General features: G+C 39.3%; 1 protein-coding gene across 3 annotated transcripts in view; it reads right to left on the reverse strand.

The window, feature by feature from the left end:
• The window catches only part of ALCAM (activated leukocyte cell adhesion molecule), a 118,310-nt gene that overhangs the window by 105,816 nt on the left and 2,342 nt on the right, over positions 1–10,152 (reverse strand). The window contains exon 1 of one of the 3 annotated variants that reach the window (XM_048293786.1): positions 8,305–8,392. The exons of the other annotated variants lie outside the window; for them this stretch is intronic. Within the exon in view, the coding sequence (XP_048149743.1) occupies positions 8,305–8,377 (73 nt within the window). The 5' untranslated portion in view covers positions 8,378–8,392. Of the gene's footprint in view, positions 1–8,304; positions 8,393–10,152 lie in introns of those variants that run through there. 3 annotated transcript variants of the gene reach the window in all.

A 10,152-nucleotide genomic window follows, 5' to 3' on the forward strand; every position in this document is an offset into this window, starting at 1 on the left:
AAGTGCTGCTGTTGCAATCCTAGATGCTCCAGCTTTAATTGTTCCGACCTCTAAAGTCTTCACTCTCCAAAGCCTACAGAACATAGAGACGTACACTAGTCAATGACACTGAAGTTAAGCAAACAATACGTTAGCAAAAAAAAAAAATTCTATTTCTCAGCCTGAAACATTCTCAAATATCTTTTGATGTTCAAGTGCTTTATAAATCAAAAATACCTCTGTTATTTTGCTTTCTTTAAACAAGAAATCTAGACCTTTTCTCTTAAACTTCAGCTGCCAAAAGAATAAAAATTGGTGGGTAAGAATTTAAGTAATCTTTGCATCATTTTCCCTTTCCCATGATTTTGAAAAGTCAGGTTCAGACTCCCCTCAAAATAAAACGTCAGTAAAGCACAGCTTTAGCATCCAACTCACTTTACAAAATTTTAAACCTTCATTCGTGTGTGTCATCAATAGAAGAGATCACATGTGGCAATATACAAAATAGAGCACCTAGAAGGCATAGTTAAAGCCCACATGAGGGTTCAGTCCAAGGCTAAATCACAGACACTGATGCTCCTCAGCTGCAGCAGTAGCTGGTGGTACCAGCTGACACTGTCAGACTGCCTCGAGAGTCACAAAACACTCAGCCTAGTCCCTTCCTGCAACACAGGGAAGAAATAGTGTCTCACAGGAATTGCTACTCCTGAAGCAAATGGTGGTGGGAGCTGGATGTCCCTGAGCTCTTTGACCTGGACACATGCTGTTCAGGTTCTGATCACAAGGAAACTTCCCTGCTCCAAGCCTTGCAGGGCAAAGTTCACCCATCCCTGACACTGGGAGAGCTCTTCAACATACAGTTCATCTGGTATATTTGCAAACATGATTTGCAGAAGATTAAGCATTCCAGACTCACCAACAGCTTGTTGTCAATAGAAATTATCAAGGATGTGCATCCATTGCAGAAGCAGACCATACAAACTATCCAGCCTTGCACTTGCAACTAAAGCATTGCCAAGCAGCCAAAGGATGTGAAGTGTCCATTATGTCTGAAGCATAGCTTCAAGCAAATGCCACAAGACACATAAATCTCATATGATTTTTTCACCACTAAAGTACCAGAGATCACTCAAATTCTTTCAAATGAAATGTACGCTGTGGTACTTCCACCCCGACTTAACAACCCAGGAGTGCTGACATGTCCAAGGGAAAAATGGTTCTCCTAAGCCACTGTCAGTCCCAGCTCACAAAAGCTTCTACAAATACCACTGTTTGAAAATCCTGGCATATGGTGCCACTGTTTTCAGAGAACACTGATCAATTTCCTCTTTCATTAAGTTATACTTAAAGGAAAAAAGAAATCCACAACAAAACATCCAACCAACAAAACCAACCGAAAAAATCCCATCCAACACCAAATCTTCATCCAGTCCTCAGTGTTCCCCAACCAGAGGGAATTAAAGAAACTCTGGGTTTTGGGTTCTTTTTAAATTTCAAGTTGCTGTTGAGGAAGATAATGGAAAACTGCAGAGCTTAGCATTTTATTAGCAGCTGGAAGATTTAGGTCATAACCTCACACCTGGAATTAATGCAAGTCTCAATAAAACTTTTGGTTTTCTAGTAGCTATCCTTCCCTAAAGACACAGTTCAGCTTTAAAGAAGGAAAAGAAAATGCAAAAAACAGAACTAGAAGTGACTTAAAAGCCAACTAAAAAACGCTTTCAGGCATCATGAAAAGCTCCAGCAAGAAAATGAGATTTTCATTGCAATATTCCTTTTAAAGTTTCTATTTTTAATTAACAGGGTCCCTCAAGTTTTATGTAGAGTTTATCACACTGTCACAGAACTTGCAGTCTGTGAGCCACCAACCTCCTTCTGTGGTCATGAAAAAAATCTGTACTGTACATCATGTCCAAAAAAATAGCAAATATTGACTCTATTGCATGAAGAGAGCCTCCTCACAAGGAGTCATGGTCCCCACATGCTCAGCACTCTGCTCTCTCACGTTTACATGAAAAGCTTCCCAGAACAATTGTTGCTGTTTACAGATGACAACGCCTCACAGGAAGACTAGAAACCAGTTGAAACACAAGTAAAATCAAGCTATGGATGCTACTTTTGTGTATTAGAATCCACACCAGAAACAAGGCATCCCACCATACCAAGAGGGCTAAGTTTTTATAAATACACAAAATTTCCAGTGTGAAGCTCATATGTGGCCCTCAGGAGTAACCATATGTAAAACTAAGAGTAAATCATTTTGAGAAACACTTCGAACATACTACTTCTGCCCAGAAAAATTGACAAGCTTTTGGACTGAGCCATCAACCTCAGCCTTCAAAACTACTCCCACATCAAATAAAACTGGACTGAGCATTCCAGCTAGAAATGATTCACCTGCCTATCCTCCTCTGGGTGCAGATATCACTCCTCCCAACACCCCACTTTTCTGGATAAAGCTGCTGGCAGCTCACATTCAGCCATTCAGCATTCACTGAAGAAACACAGTGTTATTCATTCCTCTATGCCCTGTGCCACTGATGCAATGGAAAGAGAGCCAAAGATTGTGAGCATGCTGGATGTGCTGAAACCCATCTTTCCTTATCACTGCTGTACTTGCAGATGGACATAATGATTAAAAAGTGAGCCACAGAGGGCTTCATGCACCATTCAGAGCAGAAAAAAAAAAGTGAGATGTTTCTAAAGTAAGCAGACACCTCTCTGCAGTAGGTCAGAGAGCAAACATGCCCCCAGCAAAAGGTGGGAATTTCTCATGCTTGGGAGGAATAGAGATCTTTCCCCTCTTAGGCAGCAGAAATGAAACAGCCACCATGGAATTACAGGTGACCACCATTACAGGGAGATCCTGCCTGCTGGCTCTTGAGCTGCATGCTGTCCAAGAGAACTCCAAAGCTTCCCACACTGAGCTGTGCTGCCCTGGTGGCTGCCTCAGCATTCCAACCAAGGCCCCCGTTACTGGATGACGACAGCCAGCAGGCTCTGCAGAGCCTAACACTGCTAGCGTGCCCCAACACCCAGCTACATTCCCACTCCCACAAGACCTCCAAAAAACCACAGTTCTCATTTCCCCTGCTCCTATCCCTTTGGCTCTCAGGCAGACACAATGCATCTCTTATGGCCCTCTGATACACCAGCAGTTTTATACATAGGCCAGAAAGTTTGCCTTCCTTCTGGCTGCAGATACCAAGGGCTTAAGGCTCTTTCAAGACAAGGAAAGAACTTTCTTACAGAGCAGGCAGTATGCTAAGAGGCATAGAAGATGAGAAAATATTCTGTGAATCTACTAAGAAGTGGTTTACCTGCCTATACATCCATGGTAGTCACCGTTACAACATACCACTTATTTCCCACTATCTTAAAAGTTTTAGACTCCTCCCCCTGCTGCCCCAGGGAGCTGTGCAGAAGTTTTGGATTTAACACTCGATGACACTGATCATGCTGTAATCAAACCTCTCCTGATGCGAGAGAGTTTTTAAAGTCCTTGCCAGGAGTTCCAGAGACAAATGGGGACTCTCAGCCTTCGCTGCTTCTTGATAGTTGTTTATTAAGTCTTATCAGAAAAAAAGAGTCACTAACGTGACCCAGACATAGCACAAAGCAGACAATACAGGAGAAAGTCGAATTATCAAGATTACACAGCCTTTTTAAAGGTAAGTCAACCAATGGTTACTAAAACATACATTAATTTTACTTTTCTACCAATTATTTAATAACACAGCCAGGAACTGTGGAATTCTTTGTCCAATCATCCCAAACTACTTGAACTGCAGAATATGGAGTAGTAGAAAAAGAAGAAAGTTTGGAGAACAACAACAATCCTCCATTTTGATGTTTTTTGCTTTTATCTATTTACTACCTTAACAAACCCAAAACCTCTAAATTTTTCACCCTGTGACAACCTTACCTAGAAGTCTATCATCTAATTTACATTAGTGTAGTTTCTAGTTCTTCTCTAAGAGTAGGCAGTTTTTTCCACAGACAGAGGTCAAAAGCTGTGTTGTTCAGGGAGGTGAAACCCCTCAAAACACGGAGAGAAATATTCTCTGCACTCTGGGTTCCTACAACCCCAGGGTACTTAAAGTGACAAGAAATGACCCACAGACACAAGGGAGTCTGGATGAAATACCAGAACCTGACCCTTACCAAGCCTGCAGGTGAACTTCCAGAAGGCGCACTCCGAGATTCATACAGACACTTCGGAATTTGCTGCTGTGGGGCACCTCATATTAACTGGGGTTAAATCTTGAGGATAAAGGACTTAAACTTCAAAGGTAAAACAGAACATGTTGCATCATTCAACAGCAGTGTGATGTGCCAGGTAAAACGGAACTATGGAATAGTCACCCCTCCAAAAGTCCTGTTACAGAAACCATGTCAAGAGCAAAATTACCAGAGCAAACCATTTTCTAGAAGCTTTAAATATTTAACAAAACAAAAAATATTGTGGAAAACAAAGGTGCAAAATATAAACATACGCAATGCGAAGTAGCTGTCATCATTTACTCATACATTGGTGACTGTTTCAAACCACAGGACTCCATTACTAATCACAATTACTAGAATTACTTTACTAACCGTAAAGCTTTGAATCACTTAGTTCTTGTCTGTGCAGAAACACAATAGTAAGAAACATAATTCACTCAAACTGGAAGCTGCTGGGACATTTATAACACTGACTTCCTTATTGCTTCTGTGTGTAGGCAGGGCTCAAGTTTAGCAGCAAGTTGTGCAGCAGTTTGAAAACTGAAGAGTAATATTAAAAATACTTGACAAAAATCTCAGTCATGAATTAAATTTGGAAAACTTATCCCCTCACTAACCTTTAAAGCTGTCAAGTGTAAGATGCAAATGTTTTCTGGATTTACATCACCAGTTGTCAGGGCACTACTTTGCTGTCAGTGTCAGAAATTTCCACCTTCCCCAGTTTTAGAAAGCAAATCCCATAATGGGGTGTCACTGTGTGGATTTTAAGATAAAACCTACCCTATCATCCTCTCCATAGGCAAGCATTTGATGTGCTGTATCATGAATGAAGAAATTGATTCAGCATTCTTCTCTGAAGTTACATAGCTACACTGAAGCTCCCCAACCCTGCCTAAATATTCCATTTGTCCTTTCCCTGTTCCATGTATGGTTTTGTAGGTAAAGGCCATTAAGTTCATCTCTACTCTCCAGAACAACTAGAATAAACCAACACACCATGATTTTATGTGGATAAGTCACAGAACTCACTTTGCTAAACACATGGTGCTTTGTACATTTCGCAAACAAAAATTCCATGCCAAAATGGAAAAATGCATAGATTAATACTCTAGCTATCTCATCAACAGCAAAATAATTCAGAAGCTGCAATTAAAAGAACAGCACCTCACAAATAATTTTGAGATCTCACAGTTGCATTCAATTGCCCATTTTTAAGCCCAGTTCAACCCATGTATTCTCTGTAAGGTACCCATTTACAGACTCTAAAGTGAACATTTACCATTCCACCTCAGAGATAAACTATGCCAATCCTCTAAAATATGAGTCTTAGGAATTCTTCCTAAGCATGAAAAACTCACTCAGCTCAACCGTGAGTTCTCAAAAAATAAATTACTGCATTTTCTAACAATAACAAGCAAACAACAACAGCACAAACAAACCCAAAACCCACCCCACCAAAAACTCACATTAAAAAGGCAAAACAACCAAACCATGAAATAAGTCAGTTGTATATAAAATGCCACACTTAAATCAAGCTGTACACAAGCTATATCTATTTTGTTCTCCACTATCTATGGTTAGTTTCTTTAGTTAAATTGGAGAAAAATTGATTTAAAAAATGAAACTTCTGCAGCAAGTGAAATAATAAAGGGCATTTGTCCATGATTCATCTGATTGAAGAATAATGCTGAGTTCATTACAGGCTTACTTGAAGGTGACTCAAAGAATATTTTTTTTAGGAGTGCTGCTCTTTAATTGGACTTCATAATTAGTTTCAAAACCATCTGATAAGAAATAATATTTTAAAAAGGAAAGTATTGATGAAAAATATAAAGTCCTAAGTTTACAGAGCAGTTATCAGCTTTCTGTATGTATGCTTTTCTGCATTAAAGACATGGAATGGGTTAAAAGCATACCAGCACACACCTAAGCTGGCTTCTTTCACAATGACCATGTTTACAGAATGGCATACATATTCCACTTCCCCTTAAAAAAAAAATCCTAGAAGAACTTACTGAAAAAACAGATTTTTTTTAACAAATATCCTACCTAGCATTTTACTGGAAGTGTTCTAGCTTTCTCTCACCACAGCAATAAGTCTGGTACGATCCTTTCCTTATCCTCTTTGTACCCTATTTCATGCCACACCACTTTTGGCCCATTCCATCCCTGAAAATACTCCCTTTTTATTCTAATTCTTCTCCATGAATCTCACCACCTGCCTCCCCAAGTGTCACTTAAAAACCTGATTCTGTAGTGTATCCATCTAAAACACCCAAAGCCTTGCAGCAAAAGAGAACGTCTCTAATTGAGTCATCTCTTTGGGTCTGTCTAGTATGTGATTTGGATTTGCCCTTCCTTCCCCTTCATGCAACAGGAAGGCTGTGATGAAAGTAAGACGCTTGCAGTAACAAAGCCTACCACTACAAAACAGTGTGAAGAAACAAAGACTTTTAATATAACTTTCTGGCTGAAGCCAGAGGTCTGGGAAAAGCTGAGACGCGCTGCTTCTAACAGTAAAGTAGCGGAGCTCCCTCTATTGAGTTAGCTGCCAATATCTCTTCAAAGTTTAAAAGATGCCAACTATGGTAAGAATCTATGTTCTATTAAAAACCCAAAACCCTCCAGCCTGGGCAGCTGGGACCCATCATATATACTGTATGCAAGAGACAGCCAAGGGAAGGGGACAGCCACCACACAGAGCCCATGACATGCCAAAACGTCACTGCGTGCCAGGGCTCCAGCCCTGGGGACTTCTGCTATCCTTGGCTGCTATTTGAGAGGTTTCCCTCAGGTCCAATATTGCTGTGACCAGCACCCATGATTAATGATGCCAGGAGGTACTACAGATGGTGCTACCACAGCACAAAACACAACACATGCAGTTCAAGCTTTTGAAGTTTTTCTTCACAACAGGGGTTAACTATACAGAGTACAACCTAAACAAAATGTATGGATATACAGACTGCAGAAACACTCATTAAATCACCAACTGCACATTTTAGTTCTTATCAAGGGAACAGCTTAGTACTTCCATTGCTGTTGAAAGCACTTCAAATGCTTTCTAACCAAATGTTACAGAACTGTTCTAACCCCTGATAACCTCTAAAAATCACACCCTGAAGCTGCAGGTACTTTGTCTTGCTCTCTACACTATTTTATCATTTTCTCCCATTTTTTACCTCCCAAAAGAAGTGTATTTCTTATCAACAATAAAAAGACTAGTTCAGCAGAAGCAGTAGTGTTTTAATAAGTAAATATTTATTTGTCTTTCTGGAGACCTATATGCATGATAACAAATGCAATTTGATCTTAAGCTAGGCAGAAATTCCTCAAAAGAGCCAACACTTTGAAGCAGTAGATTAACATCCACTGATGTAGGAATGATTGTGATTCAAGCCATCCTCAATAAAACACACTGGGGAAGAAGAAAAAGGAAACAAAACCAGAGAAGAAAAAAAGGAAGAAACTTGATCTGATCACTGACAGTAGAGGACTGCCAGAATACAAGGTGAATTGCAATCTCCTCTCTAAATGATGATATTCATTTTCTAGTGTATTAAAGGCAGAAATGTACAGCTTCCTTTAATATTCATCCTGTTCCCATTAAAGAAAATATACCAAGATAAAGAACATGTAGGTCAAAGCCTTGTCTTCTGGGAAGATAACACTCAACCATTTCATATCAATGAGAGTTGTTAATATTCAGGTTTTCCTGGAAAAATGGCGTTCTGCTTGAGTCATTTCTAATTACCACCCTACAGCATTTACAGTTCTTTAAGAGTCTCTCATTTGAGCATCAGTGCATAGAAGCGTAACTATTTTTCCTGAAGACAGAGGAACTTGAGAGAAATCAGAATATTGCAACAGGTCCTCAATTCTCTTACAAATGTGGCCTTTCAGTTTACATACATTTTTTTAAAAAAAAATGACTGTATTACCAGAGGAAAAAGCTACACACCTGCCAACCCAGAGGAACCTTGAGTAGCACTGAAGAGAGTTGGCAGAACTAACCAAGACTATACTAAGAAACCATACTATTAGTGATGAGGAAAAACAGTTTCAACAATCAGCATGGTAGTATTAAAAAAAGCCACAAACCTCCCGTGTGTGAAACGGCAGTGGAACAAGCACTGGAGACCAGACCTCGAGCCAGCTTTTCTGTGATCATCATGTTATGGTCATAAAGTACAGATCACAAGAAGGGGAGACTAAATATTGGTAATCTAGTGTTAGGAGATCCAATTACAAATTACAGCTCCTACAAAATAAGCACATTCAGTCTCTCCAGTGTTAATAGGCTCAAAGTACATACAGAAGTGGTACTCCTTTGTAGTCAGTTTCCTGTTCAGCAACCTGCTCAAGTTTAACCCAAGCAGTCCAAACACACTTTGACCAAAAAATACTCTCCAGAAAGTCCTCTGGTAGGAACCTAAAAAAGCCCATGATGGTGTGATATGGTATGAGCAGCCAATACATTAAAGCTACTGCTGCTACAGAAATGCTTGTTTTCATTTGGCTCAGAAGGATCTCATACGGAATCAGGTATGACATCATGGAAATCTGCAGTGAGCACTCTTACAGCTTAAGACTGTAAACCACACTACATAAGTAAGATACTTGCAAGAAAATAGAGAAGACAGTTTTATCCTGATCACACAGATCTAATTTGCATTATGCAAAACACTTAATGCTATTTATTTTCCCCTTTATGTATCATCATGCATAAATATTTAGAGATTCTGTTCCCCAAAAATTTCTGCTGGAAGTAAGTCAACAAATGACTTCTAATGCAAAGAAAGATAATATATAACCCCAGGGTAAATAATTTTAACAACCCAGGTTACTTTCAGGAAGGAGAACAGATGGTACTGTAAGAAAGGGTATTACTCTTACACAGGTTGAAAAGTGAAAATAAAATATCTTGAAATTAAATATGACTTGCAACAGACATATTTATTTCATGAACATAACATATATTTTCTTCAATAAAAATCACTTGGCTGAAATTTCAAGGATTTACAGACCTGGATGATTTCTGTTGTTGCCCTCTGCCTTCTGAGTGCTACAAACCCAACAGTGGAGGGGAGAGCACAAGAAAAATAGTTTATGTTGGAAGACTTATATACCAAAAAAGAAAAAAAAAAACCCCTTAACATATCAAACTCTTCCCAAAACAATCAATTTAACAATTTATAACTCACTTAGGAATGAGTCTGGTTTGTAACCTGTATATTGGATCACAAACACATGGCACACTGAAGCATATACACGTGGTGCAGATGTTTTCTGACTTCAGTTTCAGAAAACCCATGTGAATTCCAGATCTTAATGTAGAAATCCAGTTTCCCTAGCTCAAAGCCATACCAGATACACCAGGGAAAAAACGCAGTCAGGGGTGAGGACACAATGAGTGTCACGTGAATAAGATTACACGTTTCAGTCTCACTAGGCTTAGGCAATATGGCAATATGTAACAAGTCTATTAATAAAACGAGAGACTAAGAGCTTCATTGTTACAATCTACCAGAAAGCAGGGGGAGAGGAAAGCTTTACAAAGGTCATGATTAGCTGCTGATTAACAGTTGACTTTCTTTTCATATACAACCATTTCCTCTAGAGAAGTATGAGATTATAATCGGTGTTCTCACTTAATCTGACCTAGAGTTAGTCTCTTAGTACCAAATGTGTATTGGACCTCTCTCTTTTTAAGATGAGTATCTTCCTAGGCAGGTTGTTCTGTGAAGAAATAAACCCGAGTTTTCTCATAAGGATCTCCAGTCCATCATGAATATTGCCAGAGATATTTATACCTGCGGCCCATAAACTTTTAATATGCTTTTAATAGCTCATCTACTGCTTTCCAGATCCAAAGCTCCAATGGAACTCCCAAAAGCCAAGCACCATGACAGAGCAATACATCCAGAATTTGTTTTGATGATAGCAAAC

This window comes from Corvus hawaiiensis, chromosome 2, assembly GCF_020740725.1.
Source record: "Corvus hawaiiensis isolate bCorHaw1 chromosome 2, bCorHaw1.pri.cur, whole genome shotgun sequence".
Taxonomy (NCBI): Eukaryota; Metazoa; Chordata; class Aves; order Passeriformes; family Corvidae; genus Corvus; species Corvus hawaiiensis.